Source organism: Gavialis gangeticus, unplaced genomic scaffold, assembly GCF_001723915.1.
Source record: "Gavialis gangeticus isolate Ggan-Ray unplaced genomic scaffold, GavGan_comp1, whole genome shotgun sequence".
Classification (NCBI taxonomy): domain Eukaryota; kingdom Metazoa; phylum Chordata; order Crocodylia; family Gavialidae; genus Gavialis; species Gavialis gangeticus.
In genome coordinates this window covers 65,502,360-65,522,815 of record NW_017729022.1, presented here as the reverse complement: position 1 = coordinate 65,522,815, position 20,456 = coordinate 65,502,360, and the positions used below count along the sequence as shown (strand labels likewise).

At 46.7% G+C, this 20,456-nt stretch overlaps 2 protein-coding genes across 2 annotated transcripts in view; both read left to right on the top strand.

Annotated features, from left to right (window-relative positions):
• The window catches only part of HMGXB4 (HMG-box containing 4), a 23,112-nt gene extending 14,544 nt beyond the window's left edge, over positions 1–8,568 (top strand). Inside the window, exons 6-10 of the mRNA XM_019515810.1 lie at positions 894–958; positions 2,291–2,396; positions 2,945–3,114; positions 3,990–4,112; positions 6,343–8,568. Coding sequence (XP_019371355.1) covers positions 894–958; positions 2,291–2,396; positions 2,945–3,114; positions 3,990–4,112; positions 6,343–6,387 — 509 coding nt within the window. The 3' untranslated portion in view covers positions 6,388–8,568. The remainder of the gene's footprint in view (positions 1–893; positions 959–2,290; positions 2,397–2,944; positions 3,115–3,989; positions 4,113–6,342) is intronic.
• Positions 8,569–11,936: 3,368 nt separating this feature from the next.
• Positions 11,937–20,456, top strand: part of TOM1 (target of myb1 membrane trafficking protein) — a 35,354-nt gene continuing 26,834 nt past the window's right edge. The window contains exon 1 of the mRNA XM_019515312.1: positions 11,937–12,046. Within this exon, the coding sequence (XP_019370857.1) occupies positions 11,995–12,046 (52 nt within the window). The 5' untranslated portion in view covers positions 11,937–11,994. The remainder of the gene's footprint in view (positions 12,047–20,456) is intronic.

Here is a 20,456-nt window from a genome sequence, read left to right as displayed (position 1 = left end):
GCAGGCGGTGGGTTGGGGACTATGGGGTAGTGGCAGGGTCGGGAGGCTATGGGTTGGGAGTGAAGGCCACCTGCGGGGTTAGAGGGCTGCAGTTTGGGAGTGAGGGGCACCAGCAGGGTCCAGGGGGCTGTGAGTTCAGAGTGGGGTGGGCTGTGAGTCGGGAGTGAGGAGGACCAGGGGTTTATGGATTGGGAGTGAGGGGGAACAGCAGGGGCAGGACACTGGTGTATCAGGGTTGCTTAGCTCCACAAAGTGGGTTAGGGGAACACAGCCACAGCTGGACCGCATCTTTGTGAGCGAAGGGGGCAGAGGGAGCTCTGATTTTCTGTGATAAAAACAAAAACACCAACATATATAGGTATTTAAAATTAATTTTATTATAATAATTGGGGTACTGTTAGACTTCCAAATTGCTTTAAAATTGTAAATATATCAGTGAAGCATTGTTCACCTGCTACCTATATATAGTGGTGTTTCATTTTAAGGAAAGATGTGGATTTGGGTGTTTTAAGTCAGAGAATCTGGGATTTTTATTAGAGAATTTATGATGTTTAAAAGGAGGAAACCAGGATCCCTGCTCATGAGTAATAATTTGACCAACCTCATTTCTGTTTACTTGCAAAACTGTCCCTGCCCTGCACTGTGGAGCCTCCACATACAGAACTTCCCAGTGCAGTTACATATGTTCCACATCAACCTTTCCAGTTTAGAAGATATTCAGGGTTTATGTTAGAAACAATCTCCAGGATAGTGTAAGTTCTTGGAATAGCCATGGAACAAGCTATTCACTACAAGCATGTACATGAGCTAATTTCCCACTGTTCCTGTAATTACACAGACTCTTTTCAAAAAACTTTTTTCCCTTCTCTTGTTCTGTCCTTTTTCCTCACTAGATTTTGGGGAACTGAGCAAAAAGTTGGCAGAAGTCTGGAAGCAGCTACCTGAAAAAGATAAACTGGTAAGTGTAGCCTTGACAGCAGTCTTACGTAGAGTTTAGATTATGGTTTGTATAGGATGGTTTGGATAGGGATTAGGCCTGTGCGAAGCAGCTGGCATTTGCTTTGGATTCGGCCAATTCGGGGGACAGTGATTTGATTCTGTGATTCGAATCACTATCCCAAATTGAGTCACTCGAATCACACAGGCCTATCTCCTGCCTGCTATCCCAGCCCTGGCAATGGCTGCCCTGCCCACCCCAGCTCCGTCACTGGGTGCTTCCATGTGTGGGGGCGATCCTCGCTGCCCTGCACTGCGTGGGGGGGCTCTGCAGGAGCCCCCTGACACCCCCCTCCGTCCCCGGCTTCCCCAACCCCCATGAGGCTGCCCCGGCTCCTGCCCTTGAAGTAAAACAACCCAGACTCGCCAGTTCCTGCCTGGCGGGGGAGCAATCCCCACGCTGTGTGGGGGGCTCTGCATGAGCCCCCAGAACCCCCAAGGCTGTTGCAAGAGCTGGGGGGTTGTTTTTTTCTTAAAGGGTTGGAGTTGGGGGGGGGGCTCATGACAGAGTGGGGGGCAACAGGAATTGTCCCCCCGCCCAGCAGCACCCAGTGAGTAGGGTTTGTTTAGTTTTTTTAAACAACCAGGAGCTGGGGCTGGGAAGGGCAGCCATGGGAGGGGGTTTGAGGAGCAGGCAGGGGATGGGGCCTGGCAGGGGTCCCCCCATGGTCCCCTCCCCCTTTCTCCAGTACCCCCTCCCCTGCTCCATACTTGCAAGCTCTGAGTCCAGGTCCTGCTCCCTGCTGCAGCAGGCAGGGAGTGCCCAAATCACTGAAAGTCTCTGAGTCTTTTCCAAATCGATTCGGACCTTTTAATTGGTCCCCAGATTTGATTTGGATTCGGAGATTCGGCCCCCAAATCGGGCCAAATCTCCTCTGAATCGAATCAGTACCTGAAACTTCACACCGCCCTAAAAGGGATGATCCTGCCTCAGGCAGGGGGTTGGACTAGATGACCCTGGATTTCCCTTCCAGCCCTGCTTTTTGGTACAATTTTATGAAAATTCTTTTTCTAAAAGACTTTGTATGAATCAGTTGCCTGCACGCTCTTGTATTGCAACTGCCACCTTCATACGTAGAAAAGGCAGCCCCCTACAGTCTGGAACTGAGCAGTCTTAAACACTCCCAGCTTCCCCCCCAATCAACGCACGCACGCACACACACACGCTCTTCCTGTTTATGAAAAATGCTTGGCTGGTCACCTGTCCATAAAGTTCCCTCTCACATTCCAGTTCTGGCAGCAGGATTGCCTAACAGTTTGAATTTTGCTTTGTTTTTTATCATGTTCTGTGAAGAGTTGGAAGCAGAAGGCTCAATATCTGCAGCACAAGCAAAATAAAGCGGAGGCCACAACAGTGAAGAGGAAGGCATCCTCGTCAGAGGGTGCCCCAAAAGTGAAAGGTAGTAGCTATGTTTGCTCAGGTTTTGGGGGTAGGGGAGGGCTAACTACTATGTACTAAGTTAAGAGCAAGCACCCCTTGTGCTTCTTTTCTCTTCTAGCTTACTACTCATCAGTTCTGTTCCCATGCTTGATACATCATGTTACTGTGAAATAATCCCTCTAGGATAAGAAATGGCATCAGCAGAGTTGAAAAGGATATCCTGTCCAATTCTTAGCTACAAAGATGGTGGTGTTAAACCACTATGATTCATTTTAAAAGATGTAAAGCAAGGCGTAACAGGCGGAAGCTCTGAGTAGGGACTAGAGGATGGAATTAAAAAATGCTTGATTAGCTTAGCATCTGTGTTTAATCAAAGAATTTCCCACCATCACCACTAAGTATTAATATTACCACCACTAAGTATTAATACTACATCCAGAAGTGGAATATATGCTTTTTATGTGTATATGTAAAGTCCTGACTCTAAAGAGCTTGCATCCTCAATAGACTGGTCATAAGGAAGGGAGAGGAAAAAAACAGAGTTTTTTTGTAACGATCTGTTTTCAGCTTCTCCAACAGGAGTACTTTCACCCCACAAGAAGTCGCCCTCCAGTACTGTGGTGTTATCCTCTTCACCGGCCAAAGTCCCTGAGACGGAACCCATTGACGTAGCTGCACATCTACAATTGCTGGGTGAATCTCTGAGCCTCATTGGACACAGGCTGCAGGAGACAGAGGTGAGTACAGGTGCCATTATTGAAGCAGGGGAGAGCTGTCCCATGTTAGCCCAAGTTAGCCGAAGTTCTTCTAGTATGAAAAGAAATTAAAGATGGAGTCAGTTGTTTTTTTGTTGTGTCCCTGTTTATTTAACAAAGGATATAGTAAGTTCTTTTTCCTGGAACCCAGCAGGCACCAAACATCTGGTAACACTTTCTTTGCTGGCTTACCCAAGCTATTGCTGCCAGCACTCAGGCCAAACACCTTCAGCTTTCTAAGGACACGTTCAGACAACATTATCTTCCTCATTGTCTTTTTTAACATGTAGTCTTGTCTTTCAAAGCTTCAGTGGGCTGAATAGTAGGTGACAGTATCCTCTCATCCCACGGTCCTGCATACCATATGCTTTTATTGCCAATAAAACTAATGTGCATGAACTCCTTTTTTTCTAGTGATGACTACTGAGATTTTATTGCAAGGGAGCTGTTCACTCTGTTCTAACAATCAAAGGCTCTTCTTTCACAGGAAGCTGCACAAAAGTAATTCTCCACCCAGACATCCCTTACATTAGTGCAGCCCTAGCTACAGTCTTAATTCCTTGAGTTCAGGGAGACAGCATTTTCCAAGACATTTCATGTTTTGTTTTGGAGGTTTAAATATGTGTTACCACACTAGGTGATGGAAAACAATTATCAAATGTATCCAATTTCAAGACAACTTCAAAATGATGTATGAAATGCTTGGCATGAGGTAGTAACTACATAAATAGAATAGGTAGATTAGAGAAGCTCAGCAGCAAGTCGTTAATATTTGCAAGAGAAGAGGTTATGGGGTGGTGAGATTTAATCTCTGCTGTTCTTTTCCATTCAGTTTGATCCTCCTTTATTTTTTTCAGGGGATGGTGGCTGTTTCAGGAAGTTTGTCAGTGCTTTTAGATTCTATTATCTGTGCCCTGGGCCCTTTAACATGTCTGACCACACAACTGCCTGAGCTGAATGGCTGCCCCAAGCAAGTTTTGGTGAGTTCCATGTGATTCTTATTTTGGTTCTAGACTTACTTATTTTTAGGGGAAGAGAGTGAAAGTACTGATTGGCAGAGCTTTGTGACACTGATTCTCCCTTGCAGAAATCTTCATGCTAGGGCACTGTTATTGTAGGAGGGATGTATGAGAGAATTCTCTGAGAAGGCATTGCCTAATGATTTTTCAGTGAAAGCTGTGGAGATGCTAACCATTCAAGGGAAGCTGGTCTCTTTTTAATCTATTTATTACAGTAGGTGTAGCTTCTATTTCTTAGTGACTGAAACACTCAATCTCAAGCAGATAAAGCAACTGTGCATACTAGACATTTTAATACAAGTTTGCAATAAGAATTTAAAGGCCCCTACAGCTAGTCTATACACCCACCTGTTTAATTTTTTATTAGTCATGTATGCATTGTTCCTGTGACCTGCAATTAAGCACGTGGCTCCTAATAGTGAGGGGTGGCACTACACACCTTCAAAGATGGACCCTTTCTTGTCCATCATTTTTATAGCTGGGCGCTAGCTGCATGTTCTCTCCTGCATGCCGGAAACACATTTGCTATTAAACCCTCATTTGGCAACAGACATCCTGCAGCTCCAGTGTAGTGTGAATCCAAGTGAAAAAACAGAACATATTACTTTAGTAGACAGGGCAATAAAAGACCACATTAGGAGGAGACATGAATGAAAAGGAGGACTGAAAGAAGAATGAAAAATAAAGTCACGAGAAGCAAAATGTGTAGAACAAAGTAAAGGGAAATCGTGTCTGATGCAAGAGAAAAGAATAGCAATACAAATGTGAAGAAAGCAGTGGATGTGACATGAACAGGCATGTTTTACAAAGGTTCTGCCATGACGTCCCATGCTGGCTGTTGGCATATCTTCTAATAAACTGAGTCGCCTGAGTACTCCTACCTACTCAAGTTATGACTGTTACTACTGGGCATTTTTTCTTGTACTACTTTCCCTTGCCCAAAGCATTATGAGCTCTGACATCCTTCCAGCGTCATTAATGCAGTGTATGACTTGACAGCTTGATACTCTTATTTCTGTAAAGAGCTAGGGAGTGTTAGGTGGCGTAGTGCTAATTTTTCACTTCTGGAGCTTGGAGAACTTGTCTGAAATTAGCAGACTAATTGTAATATCAAGTATTCATCTACATCTGTAACTGGCTTGTCCCCAAAGCACCCTGTGCTTGTGGTGCAATTTACCTTTTCAGTTAATAGGTGGTGCTGCTAAATTGTAGGATCAATCAAGAAACTAGCAAAGAATCCATTTCCTCTGTCTTTGAGTATGAACTTTGGGAGTGCAGCACACCGGGAATCAGACCTTAATTGTATGGTCTTCACTGAGGCACAGGGGACTGTATTGTCCTTCAAACATCCATCTGATTTGTACAGAAACTCTAGGAACACAGAGAAACTCTCCCACCTTACATTTGAAATGGATTAGGGTTGTTTACTTGTTCTGTTTAACTTAACACGTTGCAAATTCTAGCAAAGGTTTTGTATGTGCATTTGGGACTTCGTTGGTATCCCTTCCATCACCTTAATTGGATCCTTTATCACTGTTTTCCCTCTAGATAATGTGGTTTGGATATGGATTTCTCCTGAGTTTCTTCACACTAGTTCTAGGACCAGTTGTATAGGGTAAGGGAGGCACTTAAGAACAACAGGAAGTGTTCCCTTAATTCTAGATGCCCCTGTTGTGCTCTCAGGCATTGAGATTGCAAGTAGACTGAGCAGTAGACAGAGCATTTCCATGACTGCTTGTTAGCCTAGAGCAGGGGTTCCCAACCTTTTTATGCTGAAGACCAGCAAACTGGACCATAAGTGACCAGCATACTGCAGGCAGCCAACCCTTTTATATACTGAATACTGTACTGAATACAGTATGAAAAAGGGTTGGCTGCCAGTCCACAGTATGCAGGTCACATCCAGTCTGCAGTTTGCTGGTCTGTAGTCGCTTCCAGTCTGGCAGCCAGCCCTCCTGCGGACTGGCAGCCGACTCTTCGTGGCCCGGCACCAGGTTGTGGCCCGGGGATTGGGAACCCCTGGCCTAGAGTGCTGGTGACTTCTGACTTGGGTTGGTCTCACCATGTAGGAGCTTGAATGACCAGACTGGAGAAATCCCCACCTATTGCTATGTTATATTAAAGCATTGTTTCTGTAGCTTTTCGAGCCAGAGCCCATTTTTAAAAAGAATATTACATGTTCTCTTCCCAGTCAAACACGCTCGACAACATCGCCTACATCATGCCTGGACTTTGACAGAAGAGGACCCTGGGATGTACACACCTCTATGTAACTGACTTGTGTACATACACGTTATATCGGCACTCAAAGGGCTCCGTGTGTAGGGTTTTAAAGTTTTATATTTGTATAGTATATACATAGGATTGTAACTATTTTACTTTTATTAATGTTATGAAAAGTTGTGAAGTATAAGCTGAGAGAATCCTTTCCAATTTGGTGGGAGAGACCTGCTCAATGCCTTCTCCAATCTAAAGGCTTTTGTGTGATTAGACATCAGAAAGCTTTTGATATATCAGCCTTAAATTCAAAGAAACCTTTTATTTGGAATTGGCCTGGGAACTGACTGTTTATCCACGATGGATAGATAAGTTAGTTTATTTTGGACCAAGAAGTAGCACTTGACACATCACCAGCCCTGTTTCTAACACTTTTTCAGTCTATGGGAGAAAACAGGATGCCTGTTGAAATCCGGAGGTTACCACCTGTGGTCACCTCTCCTCTCCATTTCATTTTTCTTTTCCGCCCCCCTGCCCCCCCCAGCCAGTCACAAGTGACTGAAAGTTTTTCTTGTCAGTTGGCTGGTAGCTTGCATTAAAGTAGTCCTGGAGATGGTAAGGCAACTGGACTCTTCCAGTGGGCATGCATCTACATTGCCATTAGCTCAAGATTGCATCCACAGCAGAGGGCCAAAGATTGAATTTGGGATTATGGAAAATTGAACCTCCCTTGAATTCTTCCAGAGCAGGGCTAGCCCACTCTGGCAAGGAAGAACTAGTTAGCAGAGGAAAAAGCTTGCACTGCCCCTGCCCATGTTGTGCTGGTTTTATGAGTAGAAGACTTTTAGTTTCTAAGATTGCTGATCCCATCCCTTTCACCAGCAGTATTATTTAAGAGGCATGGAATCCTCTTGGTGCTGCTGTATTCTCCAGAGGAAGTGATTAATGCTGAAGATTGAAGGAGTTATTGCTGAGTGGCACAGATGGGTTCATTGGACAGATCCCTGCTCCCCACAGCCACATGTTGGCATTCCAAGCTCCTGCTTCTCCAATGTGAGTTGCAGGAAAGCACTTGATTCTCACACAGGCTTGTGTGTATGTGTGCGTGGTGTCCATATTGTGTATTTAACTTTTACCAATATCTGTAATAGATTTTAATTTATCCTGTATATTTCTGTGTATATAGATATAATTTAAAAACAAAAGTCCTTCCCTCCACCAAGTGTGTGGCAAATATGAATCAGCTGTGCTCATCCCTAGTTCCTGCAGGAATAAGCTGCACCTGTTGTGGCAAAGCTAGGCTCTGTAAGGGGGAACAACAGCCAACAAAACTTTGGGCCCTTGTGGCCAACAGGGTGTCCAGTGATGCTGGGTGGAAGCTGAAATTTTGGCTTCGGCCTCCCCCTCCATTATAACATTACAGATTTTAAAGTAGCAGAATCGGAGCACTTCTGTGCTGTTACAAATTGTGGTTTCTCTCTTTTCCAGGGCAGCTGAGAATGAGCTGTTCCTCATTGCTGCTGAAACCTAAATCTATTATGTTTTAAAGCCAATCTTCAGCTGCCTGGAAGGGGCTTCCTGCCAGTTTCCCTCCCAGCTCTTGTCTCTTGCAGGGCTTCCCCTTTTCCCAGTTCAGTGTTGCTTTTATTTGTCAATCAGAAGGGCTGGTTTGGTGGATGGAACAGAGGACTCTCTCAGAACCTCAGAATAAGGCAGAAATCTCTCACCCAGATATGGCTAATCTGAAGCAGAATTTGAGGGAGCTTGGAGATATGGGAAAAGCTGTCTGGTTTCTGGATCTGGACATTTACCATGGTTCTTGCAAGTGGCATAAAATGCTTGGCTCCATTTCCAGCTCTCCACAAGAAATGAAGTATTGTATCAAAGGAAAAGATTTGCAGATCTCTATGTAAGGAACAGAAGAGGATCAGCTTTAGCTTTACCATCTGTACAACAGTAAACTCTTGAAGAGTTTAGAAACACACACAACCCTAATGTATTGTATTTTTATTTAAAATTTGTACACATTTGTATAATCTGTATCTTGTGGTATTTGGTACTAGAGGGAAAAACTTTGGACTGAGAACTAGCAGTTTTTATATTTTTGTTATTTTCCTGCCATTTGATCCAGATTGCATTACAATTGTATAAAGAAACTTTTTGTACTGTACTTACAATATAATTTTTTTTAACATTTGGAGTTTTGTGTCATTTATTTTTTTGCTTGGTATTTGTAATTTGCTGGTTGTCATTTCCCTCACTACTCTAGCTGTCCTAGTATTTCATTTTACGGAATGAAATGTCTCTGGTATTTGAAATCTAGACCCGTCCTGTGGTTCTTGGCTGGGTACTTCAGTGTCTTATTTCTAATGAAAGGATGCTTGAAATACAACCTGGGAATTACTGAGTTGCACCATTTAGCAGTCTCAGTAAAAGACCTGCATGACTACAGAGGGTTGTCACTTAAATGCCCTAGTACCATGTTATCTGCCTGCCCCTCTCCTTGCTTACCATTCATTGAATGGCAGGCAAAATGCTACAGGTGTTTCAGGATCCCTCAGCAATGACAGAAATGGCAGGATCACATCTTGTAATACTCTTTCAAAACACCGTAGTTTCAAGAGCAGAGAGACTCAGTCAGTAATAGGCTCAAAACTTGTGTAGCGATGTCCCAATATATGATGATCATGCAAAATGTGATTCCTCACCAACTCAAGTTGCACTTCTTGTAAGGAGACCTTTCAACAGAAGTTCAAAGGAAAATAACGTTAGAACCAGGAAACTCGTACCCACAACCATTTCAACACATTTAAGCAGCAGTTCTCCTGGAATTCTACGTTGGAAGGAATACAGACGTTCAGGTCCCATTCCAAGCTCACCTCATGCAACGTGCTTGTTTACTACTTAGACAATGGTATCAGCTTATTTGAAGCCATGGAAGTAGGGGTCTAAGGCTCACTGGTGCAGTTGCCCTTGCAAAAGTGGTAGCGCTTCCATTGCTTTTGCAGCTGTCCCTATTCCCATTATTGTGACCACAACAGAGCTAACAAGCCAGGCTGATCACAGAGGCAGAAGAGCCAGTGTTCAGTCCATCTTACAGAGGCTGCAGCATAAGCTAATGCAATCTGCACAAATGGAAGCAATGTGGAATTGGACTCTGCCATTTGGAGTAGGCAGCTTTGTCAAAATGGGGATTGGTACTTGCTAATGGCCTTGTTTCTCTTAACAGACCTATTACATCCGCAACATTACAGCAAGGGGCACATTTTCTGGAAGTTCTTACTGGTGTTGGTAGAACTTGCAGTATTTCTCCTATGAAAGAATTGCTAGAGGAAGAGGGGTTTTTTTGTAACTGGTCCCTTCCTGCCGAGGAGTCACAAGTAGAGGTGACAACTAGTACCGCTAAGGAGGTGTGGTGGAGGGGGATGGTAGTACCAATATGTGGGCCACGGTGGGAAAGGGTGTAAAGGCCATATCCTGTCTTGCCTGAGATCTCCCAGTGGGCAGAGAAAAGGCTATGATGACATGTTGAAGGCACACCCGAAGCAAATAGATGCTGACATCAAGAGCTGGGAGGAGCTGACTGTCAACTGATTCCACTGGCATCTCAGCCTCAACCAAGCACTAGTCTGTTTCAATGGAAGGAGTGGGGGAAGGAAAAGGAGAGGAATCCCAGCCTGCAGCCTCTTCTCAGCTGCGGAAAGGCCTGTGATGACTGTAGTTGGCTCTGTGGCTCAAGGACCGGACTCTGCAAGCAGCTCAGGATCCACAGCAGGGGCCTGCCCAGAGCTGGGGTCAGCTGAAAAAAATGGCTTTTTGTGCCATCCTCTGGTACACGTGCCGGGGGTTGCCAACTGCTAGACTAGATGATCTCTTTGAGATCCTTCTCAGCTTTACTTCTCTTTGCCATCTGTCTCCTGGGAACAGTGTTACCAGGTCTTAAATATGAAAATATTGTATTGGAAGCTCAAAATCATTGTATTTTCTGAAAAACTGTCATACACTGAAAAAAAATAAGTATATAACTAAGTAATATCATGTTGCCTTATACCGGGGCAAGCAATTATTTTGGGCAGAGGGCCGCTTACTGAGTTTTGGCAAGCGATCAAGGGCCGCATGACAGGTAGCCCAGGGCAGATAAATATTAATTTTCTAAATTTTTTAGGGGCCCTGCAGGCCGGATAGAATGGCCTGGCAGGCCGCATCTGGCTTCTGGGCTGCATTTTGCCCACCCCTGCCTTATACTGTTATCATCACCACATCCTGCACTGCTCTGCTTGATACTTTGTTTAACCCTTTCTCTAGCTGGTTAAACTGAATTGATTGCTATTAGTCTTTTCTCTCTATTTTGTGTTTCAGGTCTATGTATTGTAAATTGTTCTGCAGTTATGTTATATTGCTCACTGGAAGTCCCCAGTGAGAACTGGGTCATCAAAATTGAAGTTTCGAGGCAAGCAGGCATAAGCAAGTGCGGACAGCAAACGCAGAAGTTCGTTAAGATTCCCTGAGAGTAGTGTTGCCAACTGTTTGAATCTATTCCGGGAGGCTTTTGGAATGCCAACATGCCCACAACACAACACGCATTTGCCCGCATGCTTGTGTACGTCAATTATGGATTACAGGGTGTAGATTTTACATCAGGAAGGCAAATGCACATGACAAGTACATTTTAAAATCCCACTGGACTACTGTATAAATTGGATTCAACATGTTAATGAATGCCCTATCATTCATCTCCTGGGTGACTCTCAGCAGTCTCCTGGAGATTTGTGTCCAAATCCTGGAGACTCCAGATCAATCCTGGAGGGTTGGCAACCCTACCAGAGAGTGACTTGGGTTTTATATATGCTGCATCAATTAATTGCATCAAAAGCCATTGCACATTTTGTCAGGTATCCCAGTTGTAGCCCTACTTGTCTAGAGGCAAAAGGAATCAAAACTCGTGGAAGAGGTGGTATCTTTTATTAGGCCAACTAGATATGTGCAAACAAATACATTTTGAACAGTTTTAGCCATTGGCAATGCGTAGGGGGTGCACATGCACCCCCTGAAAGAAGCACCGCTTATGTTGCCGACAGTGCCTGCAGGCCGTGGGTGCTCACCGTGCCCCCCAGCCTCCAGGGGCACACGTCGTTCATGCTTTTAGCATTGTCTGTCATACATCATACAGGGGTTGAAATTATCCTACAAATACAGTATTTATCTTACACCTGGCAAGGCTGCCTGGGAACTGCTGGGCCCTCTGAGCTAGCCAATCAGGGCCACCCCGTGTAGGCTGCCATCTGTTGCCAGGCCCACTAAGGGAGCCTGCAGAGCATAAGGAAATGTGCCTCTCTCCCCAACTGTGAGGCAGGATACTCCCGGCCTTCTCCGCCCCATGGCACCCCTCCCTGCCCAAACAGGGAGCCGAGAAGTGCCACGAAGCTGTAACGTCATGGCGGGCGCGCTGGCGTCACCACTCCGCTTAAGGCGAGCGGAGAAGGTACACGAGTGGGGTTCCGCCCTCCAACCAATCACAAGCGGCAGCCGCTGGCATCACAGGTAGCTGGGCTCCCAACTCCGCCCCGCGGCGCTCACGTGACGGGCGCTGGCGGTCAGCTGACTGCTGAGTTGCGCGGCGGCAGTGATGGAGTTTCTGCTGGGAAACCCGTTCAGCTCCCCCGTGGGGCAGCGCATCGGTGAGTGTGGCCCCGAGCCCCCCCCCCGGCGTCCTTGACATTTGCACTCGTCCATTAACCAGCCCGACCCTGCCCCCACCCCCCAGAAAGTGACCGCGATAGCCGCCGAGTAGGTGCGTGGTAGGGGGAGCGGGTTGGGACTTACGCCCTCTTTAAGGCGGGGTTGACTTGACTTCAGCCAATGGGGAAGTGACCCTGCTTTGACTGACGGCGCGCTGCCACCAATAGGAAGGGGCCGGCGACGTTTCACCCCGGCGGCCGCCCTCCCAGCCAATCCCCGCGCGAGGGGGTCGTGGGTGGCAGGGAAAGTTTCCCGCATTAAAGGTGCCGCGACCTGAGCCCCGCCCCCTGCGGGCAGGCGGGGCAGTAATTGGCTGCTTGACATGTATCCCTCCCCCTTTTCTTGAGCCAGAAACTGTTCCCTAATTGGCTGGGGAGGTATGGAGTGGCCCTGGAGGAAGGGAGGTGTGGTGGGTATCCTTAGGTGCAGGCTGCATCTTGCTTCCAGCATGGAGCAGGGCCCAGCGCTCTCACTCCTTAGGTTTTAGGCTACCCCCAAGGCATTGGCTCCTTGCAGATGCAGAACCAGCTGCTGGGTACAGGGGTGGGTGGTGCATCCTTTGCCTGGCATTGGAGCAGTGCCCTGTATCCCCCCAGCCCTGGCACCAGAAACCCCTCTGCAGGGCTCAGGCTCCCCCCCCCACCAGAGCGCCGTCTTCCCTGCCACAGCCCCCTGCCTCCAGCAACTCCTCACAGAGTTACCCCCTAGGCTGGGAAGCTTCTGCAAAACCCATGGAAATCGGGCCAGACTGGGCATGTGTCCATCGTGTTGTCAGTTTGGCGCAGATCAGTGTTATAATGCGGATGCCACAGCCCTGTGCTGCACAGGTTCTGGCCAGGATTGATTTCTGCTACCAGAGTTAGGCACCTGCCTCAGCTTTTTGCAGGATTGGGGTTTGGTTTTATTGCAGGGTGGATTTACCACCATGGGTTTTTTTAGGAAGATGACCCCTCGTTATCCCCTGCCCCATGAAGGCTCTGGTAAGGCAGGGAGTCAGAGCTACCAGTTAAGCCCGAAAACATGGAGGTAGAATGATTGGGCCTAATCCGAGACCTTGCAGAACTTTAGAGAACAGCGTTCCCTGTCGTCCTTATTGGTCATTTAACCTGAGAGAAGAACAGGGAGGTACTACTCTAAAGAGAAGGGACACAAACAAATTGTAGACAAGAATGGAAAATTGTTTTGGAGCTCAAATACAAAAAAGGGTAGGAGAGACAGGGTGGGGAGGGGGTTGCTCCCAAGAAGTTTTAAAAGGGGTTAGGTAATATTTTCTCCTTTGGTTCGCCATGTATGGTCTTTCTACATATCGTGTGTGTGTAAAATGGGAATTAGGTTTTCAGAGACTGTCTTTCTGACAGCTGCTTCTGTCCTTGATTGCTGGTCCCCTCTCTCTCAGCCTTTCTGTTCCACAGAGTTTTGGGTCAGATTGCCTAACTCCTTGCAGACTTTGACTCTCTGAAGCCACTGGGTAACTGAACCAACGACAAGCAGAGTGCATGTTCATCCTATACATATGGACACCTGCGTTCCTTTCCCCATAGAGCATTTGTGTCCATTCCCCCTTTACAGCTGTTCCCCACCAGCCCTTTTCTCTCTTCTCTTCTCGGCTTTCCCCAGTGACCAAAACCTTCTGTTACCCTTCTTCCTAACCCACCAAAAGTTTCCATTGAGCTTCCTAGTCCTGCCTTGCCATGACATTCTGTCCTAATCAGTTTCCTACTCAGACCTCATTACTCTAATATCTGAATGCCCTCCAGTAGCAACATGACTAACATTAGTCATAGGTTTGGTCTCATCCTCTCCCAGCGGGGGAGAAGTCTGTGCTGTGGAGCATATTTGGAACTGTGCATATGTCCCCAGACATGCACTCATATTGCTAGTGTTGAGCACCCAGGCAGTTGTCTTGTTTTTACACCTCAAAAATGTTGTTCTCCCTGCCCCCACATTCATTTTTTTATGAGTGCCAGTCATTTCGAAAAGTTCAAAGAATGACACAAGCTATATTAATAGAGCAGTGCTGAGATATGGTGCATACTGGGAGGATGGGCGGCAGCTGGGCATGCAGCTTGCAACCCATTAATGTGGGGGAAAAGGATCAGTTTGGCTTAATGGCATAAGGGCAGGTTCCTTCAGGGATGAAAAAGTGGGTGTGATTTTGTGTGTGTGTGTGTGTGTGTGTGTTTGTTTTGTCCATGCAGACGGGCTCTGTTTAGTGGAGGAGCGTTCTCACAGATGCTTCTAGAGTAAATTGCCTTTGCTTCCTGGAGTGAATGGAATTTGGTCTGGTTTGCTTTTTTTTACTCGCTTCTAGATGCTGGTGATTTCCACTCCCTTCCCCACCCCTAGATATTTTGATCAGAAGAGTAACCAGATTGTGTGCAGCTTCTCTCTGCTCATGATGGAAAAAAGGGTTTGCAGCTGAACGCCAGCAGCAAAGGGGAAGAGATCAGAGTAGTCAGGGCTGGTAACGGAAGAATTGGAGAAGAGAGCCCAGTGTTGGCAGTGCCTTGCATGTGTCAGATGGAGAAGAAGGGTTATGAGAGCCCACAGGAGTGGAAGCCTTGTAGACAGTAAAGAAGAAGCTGGGCTGCACCTGGCTGTGTGTTATCAGAAGTGATGGGGAGCATAACAGCAAGGAGTCATTCATGGGAGTGCTTTCCCTCTTTGGAGTTCTCGCAAAATTCTTGTGACAAGAATAAATATTATTAACCTCACCTGACAGCTGAGTAAACCCAAGGCACAGAGAGTGGCTTGCCCAGAGTCTCATGGAAGATCAGTGCTCTGGATACAGAACCCAACTACACAGTGGAGCCCCAAAGTCTTGACCAATTTAGGGCCACTGTTTCAGGCTGTCTACAGCCTCTGAAGGCTAATCATGCAATTCCCTAAAGGGCAACATGAATGAAGTGTGTCAGTGTGTCTCCGTGATTTACAAAGTTATAAAACACCTTGAGAAGAAAGATATTTTTTAGTTTATAACACAAATGGCTTGCATGCATGGGGTGCCTGCACCTGGAATAAAATTTGGAAAGCTCATAAAGATTTTCAAGTCCCGCTTAAGGTAGGAAATTTGAAGTAAGAAAATAGTAGTGTCCTCTTTATTTTGCAATCAGAGAAACAGGGGTGATGGGAACCTTAATGATTTGCCCTGTGTCTCAGAGTGAGTTGGTTGCTGAGAGCTGGATTCTCTTGTCTTCTGATCGTATGATTTAACCACAGGATCAGCCTCTGTCATGTAATATCCCACAGGCTTTTCCCAGTCGACCTGGGTAGAACTTTTTTTTTTTTTTTAATGAAAGTTTGCCTGGGAAGAAAACCTCCTAATCCCCAGAAAAAAACACTCAGACTATAAACTGTATGGATTTTCTGTATGTCAGAGAGGATTTCTGGGCTCTCTATCAAATGCTATGTAGTTCTTGGACAAAGTTGGTTGGCACCCACAGGCGAGTTAGTCTCTAAGGTGCCACCCTGCACTGTCTTCTATCCAATAACTACAAGAAATCCTACTGTGGAAAAACACATTAATATAAGGAAGCTCTCCATGAGTTGCAAGACCTGAGGGTAAGGAGGATGGAACCATTGATACTGTCCAGCCCTGGGCCCTGACACTTGGAGTTTAGAGAAAATTACCACGTCTGTGCAGAGGGTGGGGTAGGAAAGGTCTGCTATTGATAATGGAGAGGATAAGGAGAATAGGGATAGAACTGAGGAAGCAGAGAAGAGTCTGTTTTTCAGGGAAAACTAAGGGAAAGGGCATGGCAATGGCCAGAGAAGCTTTGGGGCCCACTGCTGTGTGCAGAAGGGAGCCAATAAAAATAAAACAGGCCTGAGCCCCTGCAAGGAATATAAGGAAAAAAGGGAAGGTGATGTACTATTTCCCTAACCCACCACCTCATAGTCCCTTCATCCTGGCTCTGTGGGATTGGCGTTTCAGGAGTGGGAAGGCTAAAGAAGCAGAGAGCAGCCCCTTCCTCCTTAACACTTCAATGCTGCTACTGCTGAGATAAGTGTTAACAGTTCGTTTATGACCGCACCCCCCCCCAAGAGAGAAGTCTGAGAAGACATGTGCTTCCTAAAAAGCTACACTGCCTGATGGGAGGAGACCATAGGCAGAAATGCAAGGGACAGATCTCTGCTGTATTCAAGCAATGTGTCTGTGGATCCTCAGCCTTGCATTGTGTCCTCAACCCTGTCTGTAAAATGGAAACCTCTCCCATTACGCAGCTCACATCTGAACTGTGGAGTCCTCCCTGCGCCTGTGTCTCCTCTCCCACAGTCCACCACCAGAGGAGAGGGTATGGACAGGGATTGCAAGGTGCAAAAGAAGGTGGGGAGAACTTGCATTCGGGTGCTGTGTCTCTGGTGCTGCTTTCTGGTGGATCTCCAAAGTCGTGATTCCATGAAAGGCGGCTCACCCCCAACTCAGGAAAGTGTGCGGGAATAGTGCGCCCTTGATACTTTGCAAAGCTATTCAAAACTGGCAAGGATAAAGCACTATAGGGAATGCTGGCAGGGGGCATGGACTAGGACACAGGATAAGGTGTGAAGAGGAGATAGTAGACTCTAACCTGCTAGCGGACGGTGTTTATGAGACGATAAGTTCCTGGAGGCTGACTGGCTAGAGAGGGATGCAAACAGATTTTATAGATGTCATAGACATTAGGGCTGGAAGGGACCTCGGAAGATCATTGAGTCCAGCCCCCTGCCCAAAGGGCAGGAGGTCAGCTGGGGTCAAAGGATCCCAGCAAGGTAAGTGTCAAACAGGGTTGGTTTTAATTTGGGGGGGTGAGGTGAGGAGGCGAGGCAGATGTCACAGAGGGTACTTGGTGCCTTCTATCTCGAGTTCCTCAATTTCACTACCATCTTTACTGTATGCCACAGGATTGGCTGGATGGCATCATAAATCCGTCAGCAAGCCCTCCCCAACTATGGAGATGAGACAGTAGGCTGGGAAAGGAAGAAAGGTCAGGTTCTATCACAGTATGAACTGGGTCAAATCCATTGTACCACTCGTCCCAGGTCTGGCATTAGCTCCCGAGCTTTAGCACAGGACTGGCTTTGATAACTTAGCCAGATTAAGTAGGATCATTCCAAACTCCAGCTGAAAGGAATATTCTTTGTTAACTTCATCCTTGGCACCGACTGCAGGTTGATGTAGAAAGACTTAAGAGGACAAGTTGGGAGCATGCCAGAGCCTTAGACATCTGGACTAACCTGACCAGCCTGTAAAGCAATCCAGGTTCACAACGTTCAGTAGTGTAAAATGAACCCCAACATTGCCACACCCTGGACGCGGGCTTGCTGCCAAAATAAAGCGGTGCTGAAGTTTCTGCAGGGCAGACATGCTGTCAGCTCACCATGTTCAGTGGTCGGTCAGGTTTGTGTGTACCAGTGACCCCTACCATGAGAAATAATCAGTGGCCAGTTACATTCCAGCGCTTGTAACTCCTGTTTTTAAAAACTTGCTGCTGTTGTGTGCAGTGGCTGGGCTCCCGGGATCATGTTGCATGAGCTGTGGACAGCTCATATGCTAATTACAGCTTCTGAAGCAGGGCCTGGCATCCTGATCCATCATGTGACCAATAAGTAGACTTTGTTTTTCCCCAAGCTCCAACTGAAGGGTAAAGATGAGGATTTCCTTTCTCAGGAAGGACTCCAGCTTCTCTTATTAATCTAGAGTAGTGCCATGCTGCAGAGAAGCATTAGAAGGGAGTTAACCCAGCTCTCCCATGACGTTTTTAAAATCAGCAGTTCACCTGTATAGCCTTCTAGCGCTTTGTCACAGTTGCAGTCATATTGTCCATGTATCCAGTTGCTGCCTGTGTGCTATCAGACTTTTGCTTTCTTCCATGTTATGGTTGTATAAGGGCGATGATGTAGTTGCGATAGTCCTTGCCTCTCACTCCATTTCTGGATTATCATGGCTACATCACTCTTGCACTGCTCAGAGTTTTGAGCATCCCTTGATATTTTTTTGGTCAAGTTTTTCACCTTCCAAAGCATGTCACCGGCTGCTGTTGGACAGGGCGCCAGAATCAGTGGCCTGTTGCTTGATTGTAGGGAAGCCGGCTGTGTCCATACCGGTTGCTTGCTTGGAGTCCTATCTTCCTCATAAGTGAGCAGCTGAGCTAGAGAAGCGTGTGGGGCTGGTTTGCATTTCTTCCTGAAAAGTAAACGCCATCCAGACCTTGAAAGCCTGTCTGTGTAGGACAAGCAGTGCTACAAGTCACCCTATGAAATGTGGCTCGGGGAGGTGGGGGCACAGTGCCTGCAGATCCTGGTCAGTATTGTTGAGGGAGGATACTGAAGGGAGAGGCTCAGAGGAACTCTTGAACTGAAAGGAAGGCTTCATGGTTAGGAGCAGCTTTCCCTCCACCCCACCGTCCCATTTCTCCTGCTGCCAAGGATTCTCCAGCCGCCCCTTCCACATGTGATCTGTTGCATTTGTGGGGAGGACAAAACAGGCTAGTCTTGCTCAAGGTCTTTCCAGCATAGCAAGGGCAGTGTGACTTATGCCTTTCAATGCAGAAGGTGACACAGTGCAGTGGAACTTGTGGTGACGCTGGCATTTGTGCTGGGTTGGTAGTGGGCAGGTTGTGCTGACCGGCGTGTTAGAGGAGACGGTAAGGAGGATGTCCTAAGGAACCATGTGTTTATGATTCATTCCTGAAGGGGTAAAAGATCACTTGACCTACCGAGGAGCCTTCAGGGGGCTGCACAGAGCCTCAATACAGCAGAATAGCCAGAACTTTGAAAACCATAGTTGCTACAATGGTTTTCTGTGGCCTCTTGTTCCCTGTTCTGCCTGCCTCCATCTTATGCTGGCAGCCCAGCTGAATCCATGGGTACCCACTTTTTGCCCAGTCAGGTGGGGCATGTTGAGGCCCGAAGGCTGCATTAAATATCAGCATGCAGCTGACCTGGTTTTTGGAGTGTGGGTATGAACAAATTTGCCTTTTGGTAGCTTAGAGTGATGGCCTCCTTCCCCTCTGAAGCATGTATCACCTGTTTGGATCTGACTTGAGTCTGCATGATCCTGTAGTGAGTCAAGACTGTTAGGTTTGTCCATACCCTATGGTAGAAAATGGCCTGCCTGGGTTTATCATTTCCATGAGAAGTATATCTGTATGAAAGGTGAAGGTAGCATGAGCTGGACTGCTGAGTGTGCAGTGGATTGCACTTTGCCCTCCCCTGAGATAGTGGTACTGTATCCCAACGTGCAGGGAACTGTGTAAGGTAGGAATAGTTTCAGACAACCCTAGAACTAAAGTCTTCCCTAATCCATCTCTCTTTCCTCTTGTCTTTTCCTATTCCATCACCAGTAGGCAGGGCTGCATGGCAACTTATTACATGAGATGGGAAGAGAGAGCAAGAAATCATTAGGTGTTGCTCTATCAGCAGAGCAGGTATCTCAAAGATAGGGAGAGAAGGCAGACTGGCAAAGAGGGCTGTTCTGAATGGGAAGAGGAAGGAAAGCCAGGACACCCAGGACCAGGTTTTCACAAAAATGCTCAGAACACATCAGTGTTTCAGGCTTTTGCAAAACCTGAACCTTCATCTGGTATCTAAACAGGCCTGTGCTCTTTGAAACCTTGGCCCCATATGATCAATGAACACTATGGTAGACAGGAGGGCAGGTAGAGAGCCTGCATGTTCCCTAATGTTTTTCTGTGCGCTGTCTTCCATTTGCTTCTACCCCCCTGACTTTGCAATGGAGAGAGCCCCAGCTGCCTGCCATGATATTCGCTTTTATCTGCAGGCTGGCAGTGTTCCTAGGCAGGCGGTGATCCCATCACCAAGCTTGGGGTGGACCTGTGGTTTAGCTGATTGCAGGGTGGAGGCCCTAGTAACCCTGGGTAATAACAGCTTGTTGCTCAACTCTTTCCCATGAATAACAGCATAGCACACTCAGAAACTCTAAATTAAAGGGGACGTGGTCAAAGAGGAATTCAGATTGCCCTGATGCAGTAAGTCCTGCAGTTGACTCCCCTGCATATGCCATAGTGACCAAAGGGCCATGTTTTAGTGCCCTTTGAAGGGAAGCTTAAAAATGAAATAGCAGGTAGGTTTTTTGGTGTGGCTTTTGCATCAAAAACAAGGGGCTTGATTCTCCTCTTATTTAGTATGGAGCTAATTCAGAATTATTCTGTGTGAATTAAACTGGGTTTAGTGGCAGGTGGATCAGGCCCAATATAGCATTTTTTTCCTTTGCTAGCTACAGACCAGTAGCAAAACAAAAAGTTCCTGGAGCAGTGACACTGTATTGTGGAGTCAGGTGGTCATGCCTCCCCCTGGACTGTGCCAATTCAGAGAGAAAGAAAAAGATCGTATGTGTGCACGCGCACATAC